General features: G+C 46.3%; 1 protein-coding gene and 1 long non-coding RNA gene across 4 annotated transcripts in view; one reads left to right on the forward strand and one right to left on the reverse strand.

Annotated features, from left to right (window-relative positions):
* Nucleotides 1-26,206, reverse strand: part of LOC132541380 (uncharacterized) — a 621,539-nt gene that overhangs the window by 403,409 nt on the left and 191,924 nt on the right. The gene's annotated exons all lie outside the window — the stretch shown is intronic.
* SYT6 (synaptotagmin 6) overlaps nt 1-26,206 on the forward strand; it is a 72,105-nt gene that overhangs the window by 34,075 nt on the left and 11,824 nt on the right. For all 3 annotated transcript variants that reach the window (XR_001601661.2, XM_060201843.1, XM_016191335.2), the window contains one exon: nt 21,461-21,581. Coding sequence is in view for 2 of the 3 variants with exons in the window: in XM_060201843.1 (XP_060057826.1) it covers nt 21,461-21,581 (121 nt within the window). In the remaining variant the exon portion in view is untranslated. The remainder of the gene's footprint in view (nt 1-21,460; nt 21,582-26,206) is intronic.

The following is a 26,206-nucleotide window of genomic DNA, read 5'->3' on the forward strand; positions in this document are numbered from 1 at the left end:
ATCTTCTCTCCACAGAACGCAGCCAGCACCTGGTCACTGGCCGCCCATTGTCCTCAAGTTCCTGAGTTTCCTCACATGTGAGGAGGGGCTTCTGAGCTTCTTTCCCCAAGGGGTGATGTTGAGACTTTCTGAAAGATAAGTTCTACCGCTGTCTACCTCACAATGTCTCTTGGAAACCTCAGTAGCCCCAAGGACATCACCTGTCCCTCTCTCGTCAGTCTTTCCTGTGGACAAAGCAGCAGAGAGAGCTTCTACTAAGGCCAGGCCTCTGAATGTGGCAAGTTTAAGCCTTGGCACATTGTTCTGTCCCCCAGCAGACTACAGTTTTTCCCCTGCTGAGGAATACACCCAGCAGCTAGTACCAGTCACACAGCTCTGGGTGTCCTCCCAGGATATAAGTCCCACCAACCAGGCCCTCCTCACCAGGCTCTGTTTTCCCTCTACTCAAGCTGCCAGTGCTCAGGGGCAAATTCCCATCTAACTACTACTAATATACATTTGTTATTGTTGTTGTTGTTGTCATTGTGGCTTCACAACTCCAGGCTGACTTTTTCAGATGGGAGAGAGAGAGAGAAAGAGAGAGAGAGAGAGAGAGATAGAGAGAGAGAGAGAGAGAGAGAGAGAGGGCGCCAGGTAGTGGCACAGCAGTTGAGCACATATGTTACCATGCACAAGGACCCAGTTTCAAGCCCTGCTCTCCAGCTCTGGAGTGGGGTGCTTTAAGAGTGATGAAGCAACAATAAAGCAGTTCTGCAAGTGTGTATATCTTTCTTCTTCTCCTATCTCCCCCTCACCTCTCAATTTCTCTTTGTCCTATCAAATAAAATAGAAAAGAAGAGAGAGAGACAGAGACTAATACAGAGAGGGAAAGACACCACAGTACAGAAGCTCCCTCCAGTGTGGTGGAGGCTGGGCTCAAACCTGAGCTGTGTGCATGACAAAGCAGGCTCACTATTCAGGTGAGCTGTCTTGCCAGCCCATTAATAATAATATTATCAGTAAGTCCACCTTGCCTTTCTACAACACTAATGAATTTCCCAGAGCCTCTGTGCGCACACTGTCTCACTTAAGCCTCAGTAAGTCCTAAGAGGAAGACGCATCATCTCAATTCTACAAAGAGAGACTGTTAAACCAGGCAAGTCTAATGGAGGAATTTGAATGTCACCCAACTTATAAAAATAAATAAATAAATAAATAACCTGTTTGTTTTTGTTCATCACTTTGGCTTCAGAAAGTACTCAGCTAGCTCATAAGGCTAACAAGATGATTAAAAAAATGTTTTGAAAACATCATGTAAATGTAGCGAGAGGACAAATGAAAGATAAATGAGTCTAGAGAGGCTGCTGCAGGGCACTTGTGTTCTTCCATGTGGATACCTCCCAGAATGACCAGAGCACTTCAAGCATCCCAACAGTGGAAGCAAAATGGGAAACAGAGTCACTGAATTAGCATTGGGGGAAGTAAAATCAGAAACTAGGAGGGAAAAGCAATTCCTGATCCTAGGGCAGGGGGGAATTTTCTGTGCTGAGTTACACAGAAAAAAAAGTGTCTTTGAGTTCTGAAACCTTTATTAATGCCTCACAGCTTCTTCAACTATAAAGTATGGAGGTAGAGCATCTCAAGACTTGCTTCATTATTATTATTTTTTAAAAATATTTATTTATTCTCTGTTGTCCTTGTTTTATTGTTGTAGTTATTATTGTTGTTATTGATGTCGTTGTCATTGGACAGGACAGAGAGAAATGGAGAGAGGAGGGGAAGACAGAGAGGGGGAGAGAAAGATAGACACCTGCTTCACTGATTGTGAAGTGACTCCCCTGCAGGTGGGGAGCCAGGGGCTCAAACCAGGATCCTTACGCAGGTCCTTATGCTTTGTGCCACCTGCACTTAACCCATTGTGGTACTGCCCAACTCCCAACTTTGTTATTTTTATTTGTGACAAATAACACTTTTTTTCCGAGAGATCTATTTTAAAAAGGTCTTTATGGGCTGGAGATGATAGTTATGCAAAAGACTTTCATGCCTTAGGCTCTGAGGTCCCAGGTTCAATCCCTAGCATTAACACAAGCCAGAACTGATCAATGCTCTAGTCTCTCTCTATCCCTCTCATTAAATAACTAAACAAAATATTTTTTAAAAAGAGGTCATTGAGGGGGGCAGGTGGTGGTACACCTAGTTGAGCACACATATTACAGTGTGCAAGGACTCAGGTTCAAGCCCCCAGTCCCCACCTGCAGGGGGAAAGCTTTGCAAGTGGTAAAGCAGTGCTACAGGTGCCTCTCTGTCTCTCTCCCTCCTTATCTCCCCCTTCCCTCTCCATTTCTGGCTATCTCTATCTAATAAGTAAAGATAATAGAAAAAGAAAAGAGGTCACTGAGATCACATATATAAACCACTATAATGACAACCAGGTGGTGATGCACCCAGTTGAAAGCACGTTACCAAGCGTTTGTGCTACTGAGCTCCCCACCTGCAGGTAGGAACACTTAAGAGTAGTGAAAGAGGTTTGCAGGTGTCTGTCTTTCTCCCACCCTCTCTATCTACATACTCCCCCTCTCAATTTCTCTCTCTCCTACCTAATAAAAATAGAAAGAATAAAAGGGGGGAATGGCCATCAGGAATGGTAGGTTCATAGTGCTGACACCGAGCCCCAGTGATAACCCTGATGGCAATTTAAAAAATTAATTAGTTAAATAAAAACACAAGTCACTGTAACACAATCAAGACTTTGTTTAAAAAAGAGAGAGAGCACTGCTTATGGTGGTGCTAGGGACAGAATCTGGGACTTTGGACCCTCAGGCATGACAGTCTTTTTGCATAATTTTTATGCTATCTCCCTCACTCCTGGAAGCATAAACGCAAGCCAGAACATTGAATAACGAGTGTCATTCCTGAGAATAACCTTTTAGAAGACTAAATTGGTTCAGAGGCTAGAGCTAGCTCAGCCAGTAGAGTGCATTGGCGTGAGCAAGAACCCAGGTTTAAGCCCCAGCCACCACATGGGAGCACCTGTACAACATTTTATGAACAGTGGAGCAATGCTGTCTCCTCTCTCTGCTTCTCTCTCCCTCTCTCCTCTTTTAATACAGGGGAGGTGAACAGGGAAAGTGACTTCTGGTAGTGGTGGAATTGTGCATGCGCAAAGCCCTACTGAAGAACCTCGGATGGGTGTGGTGGTGGGAGACTAAATTGGTTTGGCCTATGGTTAAGAGGGTGGGCTCCAGGGTGTAGGGTGGTTGGCTTGGAGGCATACTGTCATCAACTTCAGCAAAGTGTGCTAGTTAATGTCTTCGTGTTTGCTTCCTCCTCTGTAAAATGAGGGGAAGAACAATTTTTACTCTACAGAGAGTGCTTGGCCAAGTGCCCAGTGAGTGCTAGCTACAAATAGTGTCTAGAAGCTTCTTTTTTAAAAAAATATTTTTATATTACAGAATTACATGTCGACAGGGGTTTGAATCCACACCATTCCCACCACCAGAGTTCTGAATCTTCACTCTCCCCACTGCAATCTACCACAGTTCCCCTAAAGTTGGACATGGGCCAACCATCTTCTCTACAACTATCTGTCAACATTTATACATAGTTCCCCTTTCTTTTTCTGATTCAATCCTCTCTTCCTCTCTAAGCCACTCGTAGCATCGTAACTACCTCCATATGTCCCTCTCCTTTTCCTTCTGTCTCTCTGGGTGCTGATGGAGCTTGGGTGCGGAGTCCTCTTATCTTCATCTTATCACTTCTCCCCCGCTGGGAGTATGGATCAAGGTTGTTTATGGGGAGCAGAAGGTAGGAGTTCTGGAGGAAGCTTCTTTGTAGCCAGTCATCCTTGCTGTGGTAGAGACAGGTGTTCCCTGGAACCCAAGACTCTCCTCTTTCACTGCCACTCATCAGGATGGCTTACTTATGTGACCCCCTCACTCCTTAACCCTGACCTTGTGTCTAGTAGGCCCTCAATTCCTCCATGTTAAAAAACAAGAGAAGAGAATTCCAAGGTGGTCTAGAAATTGAAAAAGCTTCATCTGGTATCACTTGGGCCAGCAACCATTCAAAGCCTCAATTTTCTGATTTGTGAAATGAAAGGTGATCATTGGAAAAGCTAAGGATCGATCCTTGAGCTCTAACAGTGATGACTTTTTTTTCATTCTTTTAAAAAAGTAATTTATTTTTCATGGGAGACAGATACAAAGTGAAAGATACAGAGGAAGAGAGAGATTAAAGCACTGCTCAGTTCTGGCTTATGGTGGTACAGAGGATAGAACCTGGGACCTTGATGCCTCAGGCATTATAATCTTTCGCTCAGCCATTATGCTATCTTGTTGGTCCAGGGAGGATTTTTATGTGATATTATGAACTCCAGAAGGTGCTCAGATAGAAATTCTTTGAAGAGAGGCAACTCTGCCTTAGCTCGTATCCTTTCTAGAAACTAGAATGGGAACCAGGCCCTGGACCTATGATCTCCCACTGTCCTGAGTGCAGGCTGCTCCACTCCTGCTGGGGGCACCTGGCCCCCTGAGGAAGAGTGACCTAGCAGTTATAGGCAGGAGTTGGTCTGGTGAGAGCAGAAAAGCAGATGGTGCTGGGGGAGAAAGGAAGAGGTAAGAGAGGAAACTCTGGCTGCTGTGTGGGAAGACAGGAAACATTGGGATCAGCTTGAGGAAGGAGCCCGGGAGGTGGAGAGATTCAGGGAGCAACCAGTCCCTGCTCAGCAGCACCATCAGGCAACAGAGACCCTTGGGCTGAGGCTGGGCTGGGTTGAGTATGGGGCCTGGCCTTCTGTCGAGGGTCTTCCAAACTCACTCACTGCCCAGAGGCCATGGGAAAAGTCAGAGTTGAAAGTACTCTGGGCTCTGGAACAGGGGCAGGCCTGAGACAGCCTCAGCTTCCTGCTATCTCCAATCCTCACCTCTAAGCCTGCCCCCTGGCCTACATTCTTCTCTCTCTTCTCTCTCTCTCTCTGTCTCTCTCTCTCTCCCCGCCCCCCTGCTTGCTGCCTATGAGGGAAGAAATAACCATTTATTGTCACCTGCTCAACAGTGGGAGACATTAGCTGGCTCTGGCAGAACACACAGTCTGTAACTTTTGGAGGAGATATAATAATGGAGCTAATTTGGTACTTTATCCTTGTGTTCTGGGGCAACAGAGGGGAGAAGGGAGGCCTGGGGCCTGGCTGAAAACAACCTCTAGGCCTGGCATGGTACTCTGGCTTACAGGCCTTTTTTTTTTTTTTTTCCCTATTGGAGGAGTTAATGGTTTGCAGTATAGTTACGGTGCAGCCTCTCATCTCTCTACTACAGGTGTCTGTAAGACATACTCCCCCTTGCATAAGTCCTTGTCCATCATCATACCCTGGGGCCTCAGCACCCCTCCATCTCACCCCTTAGCCTCAATTCCCCAGAGTTTTTTGCTTTGGTGCAATATACCACAACCAGTCCAAATTTCACCTTGTTTTCCCTTACTGGTCTTGCTTCTTAAGTTCCACCTATTAGTAAGATCATCTGGTATTCATCCTTCTCTTTCTGGCTTATCTCATTCAACATGATATTGAGATCAGGAGCCACATTCCCTTGTTGTCCTCTCCCACCTAAAGCATTGTCTCCTCCCCTAAAGCATTGTCAAGACACAGCTTGGAGAAGTCTCCAGTGAACCCCAGTTATTGGCCACAGCAGGACACAGCAGGTGGGGGAGCTGAAGGACATGTGCAAAAAAGACACATATGCGAAGGCATGGCATCTAATGCAGGCACCATGCAAGGTGTCTTTTATCCTCACAGTAAACCCTAGCTTGTGGATAAGAAAATGAGGTCTCCTGGGACAATGCTCTTATTCATAGTAAAGAAACTGCAGCTCAGGGTGGCACAGGGACTTGCCCTGGCCTCTCCTGGGCTCTGGTTAGCAGCTGATCTAGGATTTGAGCACGACTTATTGGCTCTAAATACATTGCTACTCTGATGTTTATTCTGTTACTGGGGACACTGGAGCTGGAGCCTGGTGCCAGAGGAGACTTATGAGAAGCTTTCTCTAACTCCATTTGTTGAAGGAGCTGAGCATCAACGCCCAGGGCGGCACAATCTTCCAGGGGAGCTGGGTAATATTTTAAAACCAGAGCACACTGCTCAGTTCTGGCTATTGGTGGTACTTGGGATCAAATCTGGGACCTTTTACATGTAAGTTCTATGCACTATCACTATGCTATGTCCCTGGCCCTAATTCCCATGGGTCCTGAAGCCAGAAGCCACAACTTTGACTCTCAGGCTAAAAGATGTCTTCATTCCTACCCTTCAACAGTGGAATACCTAGTACATGCTCTCATGTGCTGATGAGGGCTCAAACCAGGGTCTTGTACATGGTAAAGTGTGTTATCTATCTCCTACACCCTGGATCTTCGTCTTAATATATTTTAGTCCATGTGAGGTAGGAGAGAGAGAGAGAGAGAGAGAGAGAGAGAGGGAGAGAGAAGAGAGAGAGGAGTTAAAATATCACTCTGGTATATCAGGCATCAGGGATCAAACCAGAAGCATCAGGTATGCAAGTCATGTACTCTACCAACTTGAGCCATTTCTCTACCATGTAAATCTTGGTTTTTCTATTAGAGGTTAGCAAAAAAAAAAAAAAAAAAAAAAAAAAAAGCCTTGTGATTTCCTCATCAAATGCTCCCCTCCCCATCAAGAGTTCTGTATTGATAACCATTGGGGGGGGGGTCTGCATTGGTGCCATCAGCATGCCATACATTTTAGAAAGTCAATAAAACTGATTTTCTTGACTTTAGAGAAGGGAAGACGAATTAATAGTCTCCAGTCTTCAAAGACCCAATGTCTACATTATAATAAAAATGGGCAGCAATGACCTGGGAAGCTCTGGCCCAGGCATCAAGAGGTACTTCCCTCCTGGCCCCAGGATAGTGGGACACAAGAATGTGTGTGAGTGATATGTCTTCAAAAAAAGGCCTCACTTACGTGGTTTAGCTGAGACTAAAAGAGCTAGCCAATGACTTGTGGGCTCTGGTACTCTAGGGGTGTTTGACTGGAACTGTTCTGCTCTGATCCACAGAGACCCCATACTGAGAAATAAATTATAAAATATAGGATCTGTAAATCTTCCAGGAATCCCACAGAGACTCCCCCACATCCCCTAGGAAAATGTAAGAAAGCAAGAAAATTAAAAGAAATACTCCCAGTTGTGCAGGAGATCTTGGGAAGTACTTCACCCATCCTAAGCTTCTTCCTGTACATGTTTCCTCCTCTTAGTCTAGGTGATTGTGATTGCACCCCAGAGAATCTCAGGTGGGAGAATTTGTGCAGAGAACAGAGAACAGGAGCTCCCGGCCCAGGGGTTCTGGCCCCCAATGGCCCAGCTTTCTCCTCTCAATGTTCCTCAACAAGGCAGTGTCCATTGGAGCAACTAGCATCTCATGAAATGATGACATATGGCTGAGCTGCAGGAGGAATGACGGGCTAAGGCCAGGGCGCTAGCACAAGCTGCTTGAAGTGAGGAGATTCATTCCCTGGCAATCTGTAACGCAGGCTGGCACCATTTATTTGCCTCTTAAGATGAAATAGAAGGGAAGTCAATTATTTACATCTTGGAGGTTCCTGCTCTCATGCTTCTAGCTACCACAGCACCAAGATGTTTTACCTTCTGAGTGCGCAAATGAACCCTCAACACAGCTGATCCCCATAACCAGAGGCAGAGGGGAGGGATGGGGAAGGCTGGGGCAAGTGCAGCTCCAGCAGGAGCTGATGGGATGGTGGGAAGATGAAGCCTTCAGAGTCAACGACCTGTCCCAGTCTAGACTCAGATCTGTCTAGACTCTGCTAGTCACTTACCTCTGTGAACCTCAAGATGGCTTTAATTAGGAGTTCCTGGGAGGACAGGAGAAGGCCTATCTGTCTGGAAGAAAAGAATTGGGCTGGCAAGACAACTTACCTGGATGGAGTTCCTGCTTTGTCACATGTATGATCCAGGCTCAAGTCAAGTGCCCACCACATTGGAGGAAGCTTCAATGTTGTTTTCTTTCCCTCTCTCTGTTACTATCTGAAAAAGTCACACAGACGTGGCAAAGCCCCAGGGATGACTGTCCCCCCCCCCAAAAAAAAAAGGAAAGAAAGAAGAAAAGAGTTAAGTATATGCTAAGAATCCAGCATGGTCTCTATAGACTCTTAGACACACTGTGTCTCTTTGTTCCCTTCTGTCTTGAGGCTATGGAGTAGGTAGGTTAAAAGAAATGGAAGTAACTTCAAAACCCTGGGCAGAGCTCTGTGCATGCTCAGTTGGCTCTTCTAATTTGATAATACAGTGGTTCTGAGTTGCTAAGTCATCTCTAGAGAGCGTGTTAAAGTACTGTTGTAGGTCCTCACACTCTGGTGGGTGAGGGGTAATGATTTCTGGCATTTTTGGCAAGTTCCAAGTGATGCTGATGCTGCTGGTTGGGGGACCACTTTTAGAAAGCCATTGAAATAAGGACTATTTACAGAGTGGTGTCAGACATCCCTACAACACTCATTTCTTGTTATTCGGTTTTCCTTTTAAAAAAGCTTTTTCAATTTATTTATTTATTTTTAGATATACATAGAGAGAAACTGAGAGGGTAGGGGGGGATAGAGTGTGAAGGAGATACCCACAGGACTAACTCTCCACTCATGAAACTTCTCCCCTACAGATGGAGACCAGGGGCTTGAACCCAGGTCCTTGCACTCTGTAATATGTGCACACGACCAGGTGCACCACCACCTGGCCCCATTATCCATTTTTTATAACGTGTCTTTTATGGTTTATTTAATTTTAATGAGAGAGAGAGATTAAAGAGCACTGCTTAGTTCTAGCTTATTGTTGTGCTGGGGATTGAACCTGGGACTTTAGAGCTTCAGGCATGAAAGTCTTTTGTATAATCATTATGCTATCCACCCCAGCCCTATCCAGTTTTCTTAATTTCTGTAAATTTGAATGAGATACCTTCTTTTTTATTTTTATACATTTACTAATGAGAGAGAGGGAGCAAGAACTGGAGCATTACTTCAGTACATGTGCTGCCAGGGATCATACTCAAGACCTCATGCTTGAGATCAATCCTTTATACTCTGTGCCACCTCCCAGAACTGTGCAGGGCACCTTTTTGCTAACACTTAGCATCCTGTGCATCTTTGATGCATGGGGAGTAGGTAAAGGGCATGAGGACTTTGCATGTCTTTGATCCATCAGGGAATCTTTGTCTTCACAGACAAAAAAAGAGGTTCTTTCATGATGGTAATTTTTGCCTGGTAACACTGCTGTTGATACTATAGAGGCTCTAATGGGATATGCTCCAGGGTGGTCTCAGGCTCTCCCATCCTGCTTCCTATTATATGCTGAGGATAGCTAAGAAATTACCTGGGCAATCTGTTCACCATTCTCACTTCCAGGCCCCAGCTTCAGAGATGCTGACTCAGTAGCTCTTGGGAACAGTGCAGACATCCAGTCTCCACATAACCAAGTGAGTCAGATGAGGGTCTTAAGTCCCCCAAGAACACCTTATGAGGCCATATCCTAAAACCATCTAGCTGGGCATCTTGAACAGACCAGAGACTGTGCTTAAGCAAGGGTCTACTCACATCACCAGTCCTTTCCCACCCTTCTAACAGGTGAACCCCACAAAGCTGAGGTGCTTGTTGATTAACAGGTATGTGCTGAGCCAGTATTATGTACCATGCACTGGTCCCAGTCTTAATGAACATAATAGGAAGTGAACTGGAGGACCAGGACCAGGATAAGGTAAGCAGGGTCCTGGAGGCCAAATCAAAGGAAATACTCACTCTTGGAGATGTGTCTGAACCCCAAAGTCATGGCCTCCTTCACGTTTGCACTTTGGACACCTAGTTAGCTTCACCTTCACCATGGTCTCTATAAAGCAGACTCTTCCCCTGGCCTTGAGGAATATGGAGCCCTGAGCAGGTATGTGTCTTGGAGGAAGTGGCCTGAAAGCTGAGTGAACACATGCCATTGGAGACAGAATGTGCAAAGTCCTGGGCATAGGAAAAATTAGGAGATGGCAAGAACTGAAGGAAAGCCTATGATGCCAGAGGCAGGACCCTGTATATTTTGGTGAGGGTTTGGGCTTCTATTCCTAATGTACAGGGAAGTCACTGGAGAGGTTTCTTTGAAAAAAATATATACACATATTTATATATTATTTTTTAAAAGTACAATGTACTTTTCTTTCTTTTAAAAAATTTTTAAAGTATTTTTAAATATTTATTTATTTATTCCCTTTTATTGCCCTTGTTGTTTTATTGTTATAGTTATTATTTTTGTTGATGTCATCATTGTTAGATAGGACAGAGAGAAATGGAGAAAGGAGGAGAAGACAGAGGGGTAGAGAAAGATAGACACCTGCAGACCTGCTTCACCACTTGTGAAGCGACTACCCTGCAGGTGGGGAGCTGGGGGCTCGAACCGGGATCCTTATGCTGGTCCTGGAGTTTTGCACCACGTGTACTTAACCTGCTGCACTACCGCCTAACTCTCATTTATATATTATATATTCTTAATTTGATAGAACAGAGAAATTGAGAGGAGTTGGGGAGATCAAGAGAGATAAAAAGAGATGCCTGCAGCATTGCTTCACTACACATGAAGCTTCCCCCTGCATGTGGGGACCAGGGGCTTGAGCCCAGGTCCTGGCACCTAGTAAGGTGTGCACTCAACCAGGTGTGCCACTGCCCAGCCCTTACTGGTGTTGGAGATTTTTAAATAAAGGTATGATATGATCCATGGCATAGTTCTGAAAGCACACTCCTGCTACTCTGTGGAGAGCAGAGGCAGGTAGGACTGGACCTCAGGAAGCAGCTGCATACAAGATGAATTGGCCCTCCATGTGACAGTGGAGATGGAGACGTGGCTGGACTCCAGATCGAATTTGCAGGCCAAATTGGCAAGGCTTGGTGATGCAGGCAACAAGAGGAGGGGAAGGGGGAAAAGGCAGGCATTGATGATAATGTCTCAATTCTGTCTTGAACAACTGTGAGGCTGGAGAGTTGGAGAAAGCAAGAGAATGTGAGTGGGAGATTAGCCTTCACCTTCGGTTACCTGGCAAGTCTTAGCTTTCTGTGAAATGCCCACATGGCGATGTCATTCTGGATGTATGTGTCTGGAGTCTGGAGGAGAGGTCAGTGAAGGGGTCAGGAACTCAAGAGTAATAAGCACAGAGAACTACAGTAACATTATGGATGGGCAGGAGGGCACAGGACTTCGAATCCCAGTGAGTTTTACTGTTTAGATGCAGAGGCTGGGAGCAGGTGGGAGGAGAATTAGAAGAAGAGGACATTTTAAGAGCAAGATGAGCAGCTCCAGGATAGGCTGTAAATAGGGTCTTCACAAAGTCAGTCATAGCAAGATCAAGAGCTCCTGCCTCTCTCTTTCCCTTCTCTCTTTTTCTCCTTTTCTTTCTCTTCTGCTCCCTCTCCTCTCATTCTCTTTTTCTTTCTACTTCTTCCGTCTTTCCTTCCTTCCTTCCTTCCTCTATTTTTGATATAGGGTAAGAGACAGAGAGGTAGAAAGGAAGAGAGAGGCTGAGAGAAGGAAAGACACTTGCAGCACTGTGAAGTTCTCCCCTCCACAGGTGTGTATCTGGGGCTTGAACCCAGGTCCTTGCACATGATATCATGTGCATTGGACTAGCTGAATGACCACCAAACCCCAAGACTATAAATTTCTTGTGGCAGGTGAGTCTTCTGGATGGCAAAGCAATGATGAAACTGTTAGTTCCTCAGCCTGTAACCTTGGCCAAAACCAAAGCCTGTTAGGGGCCTCTTGTGGCACCTGTTTGCGGAAACATTCCTGAGCTGCCCCAGGAAGCCACTGGACCGAGAACATCTCCCCTCCCTCTTGCTGAGTCCTCCTCCTGTCACAGCCTTATGCTGGGCAGAGATCAGACTTTTCACCTCTGAACACCCATCAGCTCCCAAGGAAACTGATAGCTGTTTGACAGCCAGAGTTGAGACAAGAAGATGGGTCCTGCTAACTTCATTAACGCCCCTAAACTTAGTCCTCTCAGTTTAATCAAGATGTGGGTGGAAGGATTGAAGCTAAGCTGAGGTCCAGTGCCCTGGCTTCTGACAAGGGCCAGCAGTGCAGACTTACAAGCTTGCCTAGGCATGACCTCTACCTCTTCTAAAACATCCCCAAACTCCACTCCTCTTGAGCTGCTTCCACCCCCTCCTAGCCCCTCTCCCTCTCCACCCACCTTTTTAAAGTCATCAGATGTGCACCTCCAAGTGTGACTCTGACTCACGGATATTTGCCTAAAAGTAATGGTGCATGTGAAGCACTAAACCTCTTCTCAAGGGCAGGTTCCTGAAGGAGAGGCTGAGACAGTTTCCTAAGTAAAACCATCTGCTTCCCCCAAAGATGCTCAGCCACAGAAATATTTGCCTTCCTCTGAAGCATGTTAGTCTCTGCACATGTCCCTTAGGACCAAATCCAGCCATGAGGATCACACCTACTGCCTCCCTCAGCCCTACATTTTCTCAGCTTCCCACCCTCACCACCACCACCACCAGGAGCTGGAGGGTCCCATTTTTCTCTATGGCTAGTCTAATCTCAGTGTCCACACCACAGGTTGCAGCTGGAGTCTGTGGAGTTGATGGCAGGCGCCTCAATGCTGCTGGCTCATTTATCCATAAAGCTGCAAAGCCCTTGGGGCAGAAAGTGCTTGAGAGAAAAAGCAAGCATGGAGTTCAGAATAAATAGAGCCTGGGTGGCGGTGCCCAGCAGGAAGCCCAGCACCTCACAGCAGACTCATCTCACCCTTCCACCTCAGCCATCTCCAGCATTTCCCCAGAGCTTGGGGTGGGGCCAGGCTCAGAAAGGAGCAGGGAGCCAGCCCACTGCAGCCTGGCCCGGTGCTCACAGCAGGAGCCCCTGTCTGCACCCTGGGAAGGAACACCCACTCCTTGGGCTTCCTACTCCCCGCAGGGAGCTGAGCCAACCATGGGGGTGAGGGGTGGGCCAGGTGTCAGTCTCCACATCGCAGCACCCTCACCCGGTGGGTCATCAAATACTGCTCTGCCTTATCTTTGCTTCTTGGCATTTGGAAAGCTGGTATGGCAGTGGAGCACACCCCAAGTCACACCATGAGAGGGCAGGTGGCCCAAGAGAAGGAACAGCTGACATGGAAAGACAGGAAAGTGGTGGTGGGGGGGGGCTGCATGAGATTCCCAGATGGGAGGACATGGAGGTGTATGAGACCCTGGATGGCTTGGGAAGCACAGAGTTGTGGAGAGGAGGACGGTATAGTGGTTAAAACTGAGCTCTCTAGGACTCAGTGGTGCTCTGGCATCTCTCCTTCTCTCTCTGAGTTTCTCTCCTTCTGTCTCTCATGCTGTTATCCAAAGAAAAAATGGCAACTGGAAGCAGCAGAGTCATGCCAGTGCCCAGCTCCAGCGATAATCTTGGTGGCAAAAATACATAAATCAATCAATGAATATTTTTGCAAAAACAAACAAAAATCTGTGAACTCTTCAGCTTGGTTGCCTAACTTCACACCCTGCTCTGCCACTGGGTTGCTGTGTGTCCTTGGACCTGGCACACAGCCTCTCTGTACTCCAGTGTCCCCACATAGAAACTGAAAATGCTTGTGTCCATCTCAGGAAACTTCAGAGAGATCACCCTATGCAAGGTGGGCAAGGACTTGGGACTACATGTAGTAGGCACACAACAAACAGGTGCTGGCAGGTGTCATAGATGTCATGTGGGACCTCTGTAGCAGAACAGCTAATGAGAAAGGCCATCCCCAAATCATGAAGAAGTCTAAATGCCACTTGGGTCTATGGATAAGCCATCTCTTGAGTTGGCTCCTGGTAGTCCCAGGAGGTAGGCTAATGAGCCAAAGGTAGGAACTCTAGATGCCCTGTCGTAGATCCACTTTTCCTTCATTGTATGTGTTTAAATTTCTAGAAAACATTTCACTTCACTCAAGGAAAAGGTTTCCCAACTACAAAATGAGTGTGAAATGGGGAGACCCTGAGTGATTCTGAACAAAAGAGTAGCCTCCTGGTTTCATTCAGCCAGGAGAGAGCTGGTGCAGAACAATGCTAAGGACTGGAGAAAGAGCTCAGCATGTTAGAGCACTGGTTTGCATGTCTGAGGCCCCAGAGGCTACAGGTTCAACCCCTGGCATCATGTTGGGAAATTGTGCAGATGTGGTCAAACATTGGCAGGGCCCACAAACCACTACATTTCCATGCAAGTATTATTTACAGATATCCACCACGTTATCCCCTCAGAGTATTGCTAATTCAGTTAAAACCATTGCAACAGTTGCTAAGGAGGCTTCCACCTTCCCAACATACCTTTTGCCTCTCTCCACCCCCTTTCCTAGCCAATCCCATCCAGACTTGCCACTTCTGGAATCCTCCCATAAAAGCCTCTCCTATTTCCACTTTCACTCTCTTCTTGCTCTTTTCTCTTCCGCGACCCAACTTGGAGAAGGGCTGTTGGGCATAGTGGGAGACGGCCATTTTGCTAGCTCCACGTGCCTGTGCTCACACCCAATTCTGGGGCACCCGCGTGAATAAAGATTTGAGTTCCCGCTCCGCCACGAGTTCCTGGTCTCTTCTCTCTCCCCCCCAACACAACCCAACAGCATCACTTTATGCCAAAGCTCAGCAATATTCTGATTTTTCTCTCTCATTTTCTCTCTATTACTCTCTTTCTCTCTCTCTCAAAATAAATACATGGACAAATCTTTATTTAAAAAAAACCCTGCAATCTCAGAAATAGTGCAGCTGGTAAAGTCTCTGGCTTGCAAATATGAGGTCCTAGATTCAATCCCTGACATTGCATGTGCCAGAGTAGAGCTCTGATATTCTCTCTCTCTTTCTCTCTCTCTCCTCTTCATAAGTAAATATAAAATAAATCCTTAAAAATAAACATCTAAGATTGTGTATAGGGCAGTGGAAGACCTGGCCTTGAGTCTGGTGGCTCGGCAGAACTGTGTGTGTGTGTGTGTGTGTGTGTGTGTGTGTGTGTATCCGTCCCTGGGTTCATTCTACAGCATCTTATTAATTAATTAGTTAATTTTCAGACAGGAATTTGACCTTCCCTCACTTGACCTTTCCCATTGATCTCTCCCTCCAGTGGGCTGGTCTGACAACTTTTCTGTTCTGTCTGGGAGTCCCCACACACAACCCTTATTATACTCTGCTTCGTCACTGCTCCACTCCCTGTCCTCGGATACACTCTAGTTTCATTTATTTTTATCTCCCTCCCCTAGGATTCCATTTCTTGGAGGCTGGGACTCTGTCCTGTCACTATTGTTGCCCCATATTTGCGAACATCTACCAGGTGTATCATCAAAGGACAACACATGAAACAGTCTCTGCTGTGGCTCTGTGTGTGGAAGGTGACACTATGGGCTAAGTGTGAGATGCAGGGAGAAACACTTTCCCATTGCCTGTGGAGTCAAGGGCAAACTTTTTTTTTTTTTTTTTTGTCTCCAGGGTTATTGCTGGAGCTTGGTGACTGCACTATGAACCCACTGCTCCTAGAGGACATTTTCCCCATTTTGTTGCCTTTGTTGTTGCTCTTGTTGTTATTTCCAGTGCTGCTCTTCTTATTGGATAGGACAGAGAGAAATCAAGAGAAGAGGGAAAGACAGAGAAAGGGAGAGAAAGACACCTGCAGACCTGCTTTACCACCTGTGAAGTGATGCCCCTGCAGATGGGGAGCCATGGGTTTGAACTGGGATCCTTCAACTGGTCCTCACACTTCACACTATGTGTGCTTAACCCTACTGCACTACTGCCCGACCCCCAAGGGCAAACTCTTAGGGGTGAACCACAAAGCAGTCTTGGCTACTCTTGCCCTCACCTGGCCAGCTTCCCACTGCCAGCCCCTCCTACTCTCCATGTCTTCACAGGTCCCCCAAGCTCCCTACTTGAAATTCTCTTGCTGATTTTCTCTTGCTATCAGACTCCTTTTACTAAACAAGCCAGACTCATCAAATTATCACTCTTTCAAGGAAGCCTACATCAAGACTGGGTCCATTACTCCCACCTTTGCCTCTTACCCATTCTTCTATGGTAGAACTAACCAAAACAAACAGGTATTACCCCTCTCTCCCCTGCTTGAACCACAGGACGAAGTGCTCTTTATAACAGCTGTCCTTACAGCAGTAGTAGTTGTAATAGCCACTGAGAATGACTGATCACTTACTCCATGTTGGGCTCCATGCAACCCATTTTGTACAAATTATTTCATTTCATCTTTGAGGTAGCACTGGTATCAGCCCATTTTTACAGACTGGGAAACCAGAACTCTTGCCAGACTAAGCGAGGCCCATAAATGCCAGCCCTGGAACTTGGATTCAGAGCCTCTGGACCCCAAATTTATATTCTCAACCATGTGTTCACCAGCCAGTGAGCACTCAGTACTTAGCATCTGTCAGCATCGGGCTATATCACACCCCTTCCCTTTAGAAGTCTACTATGTGATTGAAGATAGAGACGGAGGAGAGGGGGGGGGTTAGGGGGAGACAACACTAAAGCTTCCTTCCATGCTGTGGGGCTTTGGCTCAAACCTGGGTACAGGTAATGGAGGTAGCATAATTGTTATGAAAGAAGACTCTCATGCCTGAGGCTTGGAAGTCATAGGTTCAACACCCCACAGCAACATAAGCCAGAGGTGAGCAGTGCTCTAGTAAAAAAAAAAAAAAAGTCAATCCTTTGTCACACACATGAAAAAGCAGCACACTAAGTGAGCTTTTTCACAAGCTCCAACATTAAAGTTATGATGGCATCAACTGTGAAGAAGACCATGATGTTGTGGGGCCAGAAGCCAGGGAAGACAGTCTTCCCTCCCAGGTGTCAGAGGTTCATAGCTAACTGTCTCTACCCCCAATATCAAGCCCTATCTACCCTGAAGACTTGCTCCCTGGCTGTTTCTTTACCCACTGGAACTAAATTGGCTTCCACCCCAGTCATCTTACAGGCCGCTTTGCCCTGGGTTAACTGAGCAGCACTTCCTGCCCAGTGCTGCAGAGACCCTTCTAGGTCTCCTGTGGCTTCCCTGAAAGTGGAGCGGATGCTTTTCTGCTGCTGATGAGAGAATCAGACAAGCCACTTAGTGATTAAGAGGCTGGGAAGTGTTCTCCAAGAGGTGGGGAGCTTTGTCTCTGCTTCGCTTAGCCTGGATTCCCAAGACAAACACAGAGGTATTGACTCCACTCAATGCCTGTTTAGGAAAATGAGGGCTGGCCCTGGAGAAGAACAGAACATCTGGGTGGCAGTGGGGACTGAAGGGAATGAGGGCTGTTGAATCTCTGAACAAAACTTTTAGCTTTCCTGAGGAGGGTAGCAGACATCAGTCTAACTCCTTTGGGCCATCTCAGCTGAGACTGGCAGTGGGTAGACTCTGCAGCTTGAACGCTTGCTCCTGACAGAATGTGTAGCACACTGCCTTTATCTAACAGACTGGGGTCCCGAAATAGGAGAGACTGTGCCCAAAGTCTCCCAGCTACTCGGCTGCCCAGGAATAGAAGTTGGGGCCCCTTGACTGCTCTTTCTTGGGAAACCCACAGACGGAGCTTGTTTTCTCTGCCTGAGATTCTGAATACCTCGAGGAGAGAGAAGTGTTTTCAGGGCAAGCCATGGCCAGGGCAGTGTTGAGCAGCTCCTAAGAAGCATTGTGCCCAGATATCTGAGCACTGCAGCCAGATCACAGAGCCTGGGCAGTGACATCAGATGAACAGGTCGTATTTAAGGACAGACATCTCTCGGTTCCTCTTCTCCCTGCGGCAGGCCCACCCCCTGCAAACGTTGCCCAAGACCTTTAGCCAAACTATGACTGGACTTGCATACAGCCCCTGGATTAAAAATCAAAAGGGTCAAGTTGGTTTTTGCCTCTCACTGAGCAGCAGTGACCTCTCCACTTGGGGAGCTCATTACTAGTCAGGGGCCCTGGGGCACCTTGCTCTGCCGGCCTCAGTGAAGAGGAAAGCAATAATGCGTTGGCTGTTCTGCAGCTCCTGCTCACCTCAGCTTTTATTAAGCCAAAGTCTCAAAGATATTTGGTGAAGATAAAAGAATGTGGGGTATGTTCCACAGAACCCAGATGGGGCCAGGAGAGGGGCTGGTCAAGCTGAGCTGGGCCCAGGCTTTGCAGAGAGGGTGGCTGCTCCAGGAGAGGTTGGCTGTTTGCTTAGCTTCCATCTCTCTATTTACTCAAAATTAGCCTGTTTATTTTCTTTTATCAAATAAACTCACTCTCAGCTGCCTGTATGTGCAGGATAACTATATCCGCTTGATCCACTGTTCAAGAGCATCCAGACAGGATCTAATCCGATCCCCTTGATCCACTGACCAAGAGCATCCAGACAGGATCTAATCCGCCACAACAGAACCCCCACTCTCACAGTGGGGCTTCCAGATGCCTCTCTGCCAGTTTTCTCTCTGCCTTCAAGTCACAGGGGAAGTTTAATGCAGACCTTTCACCTGTCTGAGTCCATTATAGAGTGTGGGGTCTGCTATTTGGAGTGCTAGCTTCCAGATTCCTCCCCATGCCCCCACTTGACCAGAACTCTGAAACTCAGAACCACTCTATAGAAGGTTATTCTAAGAAAAAAAGGGGGGGATCATCCTTTCCATGGGCATTTATGTAGCTCCTCTGGAGCACAAGTGGGTATAAAACAAATCTTTGTCCTAACAGTCCCCCCCAACTCCATACCAGCTACTCATAGGAAGTCACGGTTACAGAACCAAGAAAAGACTTGGTGACACCCCTAAGTGGCCCAGGGCAGGGAGTGCTCTGGAGAACTGGGAGGTGTGTGTGTGTGTTGGACCCTGGGTAAAGGCCTGAGGTGGGTGCTTAGCATCTTGGTCAAAAGGGTCAAAGTCATAGTAGTTGTGTGGAGCAAAGAGTTGTCATGGAGGAGTAGAGAGAGATAACCTGATGAAAAAGTACGACAGTCATTATTATAATGGCTTGAAAGTCCTGAGTGCAAGCTAAGAATATGGGCCCCGATTTCAAAAACCAAACAAGGGAAACCAGTGAAGGTGTTTGAGCAGCAGCATTGCTCTGTGAAAGTTGAGCACCCACTAGTCAGGGCACCATAGGCAAATTACTAACCTCACAAAGCACTTATTTCTCTGGTGGGCAATGGGCTGACAAGAATGTCCAGTTTGTAGGGCAGTAGGGAGATTTACTGAAATGATTTAGCAAACTGAAATGACTTGGCACATGGGATGCAGACCATAGTATCACTTCTGAATATCGTGTCATTAAATCTGAAATTTGGGCAAGATGGATAAGAACAGATGATAAGAACAGATAACTGATGAGGCTTTAATCTAAGGTTAGAGCAGCCAGGATGAGCCTGAGAGGCTCCCTGGATGAGCAGGAAAGGCTGCACTATCCTGGGCAGCTCACTGAACTTAAACAGCGAGCCCTTCATCTGAGAACTGGAGGGAATAATGACTAATGCCTCCTTCACAGAGTTGCTATGAGCCTTGAAGGTGGAAAACAAAATAGAGCTTCGTGTTGGACTGACTATGCTGCCATGGGGCTCCGTATACTGGAGGGTGGCTATCATTCAGGATGTCCTCCCTGGGGAGTTGTAAAGATTCATCTGCTGCTCAGGGATTTGACTGCCCCAGTGAGAACAAGTGGAAGGGTGGGTGTTAGTGCCATCTAGAGGAGGGCATTTGTACTACATGCTCTGGAAGGCGTGACAGAGTCTGGGATTAATCTTGAGGGAGACTCCAGACTACAGGGTTGTTCTTTGTGAGAAGGGACAAAACATATAAACAAAACTTTCTGTTCCTCTCTTGACTATTGTATTTCTCAGAATCACCTCCTCAGGGAGCCTTCTCTATTTGATCTATCTAAAATGTCAACTTCCAGGCTGGGGGTAGATAGCATAATGGTAATGCAAAGCGACTCTCATACCTGAGGCTCCAAAGTCCCAGGTCCAGTCCCCCATACCACCATAAACCAGAGCTGATCAATGTTCTGATTTTAAATATATATATTCCACTTCCCCACACAACATGTCCTATCTCCTTTCCCAGTCTTGCTTTTTTTTTTTTTTGTCTCCTACTTTTTACTGTCTATCTTATTTGCTTACCTTTTTATTGTCCTTTGCTCCAGTGATATGTATACTCCATGAGGGCAGAACTTTTTGTCTGCTTTGTTTTATCCCATATCCCCAGCCTCCAGTAGATATTCAGTTAATTTGTTGACTAAATTAAGGAACAAATGAATGGCCCATCTGCAGTCAGAGCCACCTCAGCTCCGACCTCTTTTTTCTCCACTTGGTGACCCTCAGGAATGGCATGTCTTGCTATATCAACCTTGCCTCCTGAGGAGGGAGTCCCATAGTGACAGTGCCCTGTATTGGGGGGGGGGGGGCCTTTGAAAAGAGGATTCAGCCTGGCCAAGTGCTATTTAACTCAATAGACAGTCATACTATCTATTGAAGTTTTCCTATTCCTGCTGCTCAGAAACTTCCTGGAATTGGGGTACCTGACCATGATGACTCTGGGGACAGGGGAGCCAACAGAGTCTGTGATTCAGGCTGGGGTCATGTGTGAAAGATGACCCCATTCAAGGGAAAAGGTCAAAGTGGATCCAAGACAGGCACCAAAAATTGATGGGAAAACTGGCTGGCAGCATGTTCTGGGCAGGGAATAATAACTCTTTGTGCTTCCAAACTGAGACCTGAGAGTTCAAGTGTGGAATGTGTTCAGGGAAAGACAAGAAGCTGCTGAGGTGGAAAGACTAATGACAAATGAATGAGCCAAAGGCTGAAAACAGATCTGCTAAGATAGGAGGAGCCTTATAGCCTTGGTGTGTCTTGTCCAGGACACAGTCTTGACCACAGGATACATAGGACAGGAAAACAAGGGAGTCGGTGACTATGAAGAGTGAACTGGAGGGGCCAGGTGGTGGTGCACCTGGTTGAGCGCACATGTTACGATGCACAAGAACCCAGGTTCAAGCCCCCGGTCTCCACCTGCAGGGGGAAAGCTTACAAGTGGTGAAGCAGTGCTGCAGGTATCTCTCTGTCTCTGTCTCTGTCTCCCTCCCTCTCTATCACTCCCTTCCCTCTCAATTTCTGGCTGTCTCTAGTCAATAAATAAATAAAGATAACAATAAAAAATTCTTTAAAAAGAGTGAATTGGAGAGGTGCTGGTGGGCCAAAGACCCCAGCCAATTGCTCATGCAGACCATGTCATAGCTAAAGAATGACAACTCAGATTAACACTTGGATTCTTGTGATCAGAGCTGAAAGGGCATGCAGCTGGGAATAAATCTTCCTGAGCAGGCAGTATTGTTAGCATCACCCTTTGTACCCAGTTCTTCCCAGCATGGAGGCCAGACCTGTGGGCTTAAAGAGTTGGCACTCTGCCACAGAGAGCCCCCTGGAGTGGTGCCAAAGCAGCTGCAGAGGGAGTAGTGTGGCCCTCATTTGCCCTCTTGTCTTCTTGTTTTTGCAGGAAAGCGTGGATTTGGGAGAAATCATGTTCTCCCTCTGCTATCTGCCCACAGCAGGCAGGCTCACCCTCACCGTGATCAAATGCCGGAACCTCAAGGCCATGGACATCACAGGCTATTCAGGTACCTATCCTAACCAGTGCCACCCCACCCCCACCCCCATATGGCTTCCCTACAATCTCCACACCAGCATATGTGAATTCAACAAATAGGGAAAGAACTGTCAGTATTCTTAGAACAGGAGCACCAGCCCTGGAGGTCAAAAGCCTAGCTTTGAATTCCAGTTCTGCCACTCCTTGCTGTGTGAGGAGTGTTTGCTTCCTAATCTGGAGGGGGAGGGGAGTAGTAAATTACATGGGTTTCTGTAAGAATGAATCAGTTAATTCATGCAAATTCTTAGAATCATGCCAAAAACATAACAGGCATTCAGTACCTATTACCTGTTACTCTCATCCTTTCTCTTACAGGAGGGGGAAGAGAAAAAGTAAATATGTAGGAGGAAAAATAATTCAGGAAAATCTTTCTGTGGTTATATGAAGCCGTAGGAGTTCCAAAGGTTATGTCTGAGGGTGTGAATGTTTACAGGACCACACATCCCTGCAAAATCAAGTGAAAGAAGCCAAGTTCCCCAAAAGCCAGTGTGTATCTGAACTTTTCCTGCAGGGTTCCCAGCCTGAGGAGACTTGTCAAGGAGATGCTTATTCAGGGGCAACTGAAGCCTTGCAGGGTGGACATGGCTGCAGAGGTTGCCTCCTGCCCTGTAATTCTGCAAATCTGGGTTGGAGAAAGTGATTGAGTTTTGAAATAACAGAAGAGGAGGAGCTTGGGTCCCACAAGCCTCCTTCCACCCATAAGCTCAAATTAGCCTAAAAAGTGAAATGGGGTGAAGCCTCCCCCAAAACTAGCAAATAGAACAGTCTAGGGTGTATCCAGAGTAGCAAGTGCAGAAGGCTTAAGTTGTTTCCCTAGAGGCACTTCCCGCTGCCAGCCCTCCCCACACACACACACCATGCCAGACACTCTTCTGATGATTCATATTACTGGCATAAAATCATGCCAGTGGTGCCTCTGGACTTGGGTAGAAGTCTATAGGATTTTTTTGTCTTTAATTCATTTTCTTTTATTCAACTCTTGGAAAATTCAATATGATCACAGTTGCTGTAAAGGGGTGACAGTCCAGCTAGAATAATGTGGACCCAGGCACAACCTGGTGCAACTGGAAGATGAGGTCTCAGAAAATAAAGTTTTGCAGAATTGTTAAAAGTGTGTATTTGTGAAAGTTCTGATTATCTTAGAGCCTCTGCTGCTAGTTCCCTTTGTCTGTCTGCAGCACTCACATCTCCCAGGCTTAAGCTCCACCTATCCCCATTTAGCACCCACCCTGATACCTCTCCTTCTGCTAGAGCCACCAGCATACCCCAGAAATGTGTGACAAGCTTAAAGAACCTCTTTCAACATGTGCGTAGTTCTTAGGCAGCAGCGACTCATCTTCCTCCCCAAATGCACCCAATGTAGATTAAATTTTAATATCAAAATAAGTGTGTGCTCAGGACATAAATTCACTGAGGACTTGTGAGGCTGCTGAGGGAAATAGGATTTTGCTTTCCAAGTCTCTGCATATCTCCTGTGATGTAATTAAATTGATGTACTAGTGAGAGAGCTTAGGGGAGAGCCACTGGGATAATTGTTAAGGTAGTTCCACATCAGAGGTTTGGGTGCAAGAGACTGTCCTCATGCTGAGTCCTCATAGTTGTCCCACTTTTCCACCTAGGTTTGAAATCTTATATTAAATCTCAGCTTGATTGTGAAAATTCAGGGTGCCTCTTTGTGGGTGGATGGGTAGAGAGGGAGAGTTCTGCCTGTCCTATTTACTGGCATAAGGAAGTATCTGCACCAAGCACATGGGATACCATAAGCCTTGAATAAATATGGAGTGGATGGATGGATGGATGGATGGATGGATGGATGGATGGATGGATGGATGGATCTATAACTTAAAGAACCTTTTCAGGGGGTAATGTGGTGAAGGCACCTGGTAGAGGGGCCTCTCAACCCACATCTCCTGTTTTTGAGAACCAGTTTTGAGTTGTCTTCAGCCCAGACTGCTTTGAGATCAGAATAAACTAGAAAGTGAATGGATTTCATTAATTTCCTGTTCTTGATTTATGTGACATTGACTTGATAAAACCCAAGGATAGTTCTATTATCCCTGATGGAAACTAGCTATGAATGAGTCAATTCTCTGAGCTTATCTACTGGACCCCTGAGAATAAAAGTGATATAAAACAATGAGAACCAGCCACCCTCAAAGGTGTGGTGAGCAAGAGGTCCACCCCCCTCCTGCCACAACTGATCTGACCCATTCTGAGTCTGGTGGGTAATAATGTGAGTTTGGGAGTTAGAAAGACATGGATCCAGGGGGCTGCGCAGTGGTGCACCAGGTTAAGCACACATAGTAGAAGCACAAGGACTTGCACATGGATCCTTGTTTGAGCCCCTGGCTCCCCACCTGCAGGGGGGTCATTTCCCAAATGGTTAAGCAGGTCCACAGAAGCCTATCTTTTTCACTTTCTCTCTATCGCCCACTCCCCCTCTCAATTTCTATCTGTCCTATCCAATAAAATGCAGGGGAGGGGGGAAATAAAGGAAGGAAGGAAGGAAGACATGGATCCAAATGCTACACAAGTTTCTTAAATTGTCTAGCCCTGTGCCCCTAATCTACAAAATAAGGAGAAGAATTAATATTTTATAGGGCTGATGTAAAGTTTAAATGTTGCTATATATGCAAATCTTTATTTATTTATTTATTTTTAAAAGGAAACATTAACAAAACCGTAGGGTAGGAGGGGTACAAATCCATACAATTCCCACCACCAGATCTCCATATCCCATCCCCTCCCCTGATAGCTTTCCTATTCTTTATCCCTCGGGGAGTATGGACCCAAGGTCATTGTGGGTTGCAGAAGGTGGAAGGTCTGCCTTCTGTAATTGCTTCCCCGCTGAACATGGGCATTGACTGGTCGATCCATACTCCCAGCCTGCCTCTCTCTTTCCCTAGTAGGGTGGGGCTCTGGGGAAGCTGAGCTCCAGGACACACTGGTGGGGTCGTCTGTCCAGGGAAGTCTGGTCGGTATCCTGCTGGCATCTGGAACCTGGTGGCTGGAAAGAAAGTTAACGTACAAAGCCAAACAAATTGTTGAACAATTACTGACCTAAAGGCTAGAATAGTGCAGATGAAGTGTTGGGGGCTACTCACTGCAGACTATTGTGTACTTTTGCTTTCAGGTATATATTTTGCCCTAGTTTATGGATACGTGTGAACATTTGCTCTATCTCAGGGGACCTGGTCTATATCTAGGTTTGGGGACTTTGTTAGGAAGTGAACCACCTGGAATGGAATTAGAGAATACTATGAAAGGAAAGGTCTCGCCCTAGTAATGAAGCTGAAGGGTTGTCATTCCACACCTGAAGTCTCTGGACACAGTCTGACGTGAAACATGCTGAGGTGGCACTCGTTGCACTGATTAGGTTGTGATCTGTGGGTGCAGTATTATTTGATATGAATTGAGAGAAGCATGCAGGAAACTGCACCCCACCCTAAGGTTCCAGGACTGGGGGAAATATAGGCTCTATAGTGGAAATATGAGGTTCTTGCTATCTTAGGGTTCAAGAAGACAATGGATAGTTATTGTTATCACATTATTTGGTAATAGGGTTAACTTTGAAAAGTCCCTTGGTTAGGGTTTACTGTACAATATCCAACATCGTGTATATAGCTGTGCCACCAGTTGCTTCTGTTCTCCCTGGTCTAGGCTTTTGAGAGAGTCAACATATTAAAGACTCAGCCTATGTATTAAAAAGACTCAGTCTGTGTTTTAAAAAGTTTGAGACATACAATCAATTTTCCCCTCTCATATTAATTAAATAGTGATTTATATGACTACAATTTAATAGGAGTGTACATAGACACCATTCCCACCACCAAAAGACAGTACCCCCTCCCACTCACCCCCCGCCCCCACACCCGACACCGTGGGAAGCCAAATGTTCACCCTCCCCCTTACCACAGGGTTTTTACTTTGGTGCCATACTCTAGATTTAGTCAGATCCTGCTTTTAGTTTCCCTTTCTGTTCTTATTTCTCAACTTCTGTTTATGAGTGGGATCATCCCATACTCATCTTTATCTTTCTGACTTAGTTCACTTAACATAATTCCTTCTAGCTCCATCCAATATGGGTTACAGAAGGTGGGTTCATTGTTCTTAATAGCTGCATACTGTTCCATTATGTATATATACCACAGCTTTCTCAGCCACTCATCTGTTGTTGGGCACCTGGGTTGCTTTCAGGTTTTAGTTATTATGAATTGTGCCGCTATAAACATACGTGTACACGTATCTTTTTGGTTGGGTGTTATGGAGTCCTTGGGGTATATCCCCAGGAGAGGAATTACTGGATCATATGGAAGGTCTATGTCTAGTCTTGTGAGAGTTCTCCAGACTGCTCTCCACAGAGGTTGGACCAATTTACATTCCCACCAGCAGTGCAGAAGGGTTCCTCTGTCCCAACAGCCTCTCCAGCATTTGTTGCTGCTGTCCTTTTTGATGTATGCCATTCTCACAGGAGTGAGGTGGTATCTCAATGTTGTCTTTATTTGCGTTTCTCTGACAATCAGTGACCTGGAGCAGTTTTTCATATGTTTGTTAGCTTTTTGGATCTCCTCTGAAGTGGATGTTTTGTTCATATCC

Source organism: Erinaceus europaeus, chromosome 11 (genome assembly GCF_950295315.1).
Source record: "Erinaceus europaeus chromosome 11, mEriEur2.1, whole genome shotgun sequence".
NCBI classification, from domain to species: Eukaryota; Metazoa; Chordata; class Mammalia; order Eulipotyphla; family Erinaceidae; genus Erinaceus; species Erinaceus europaeus.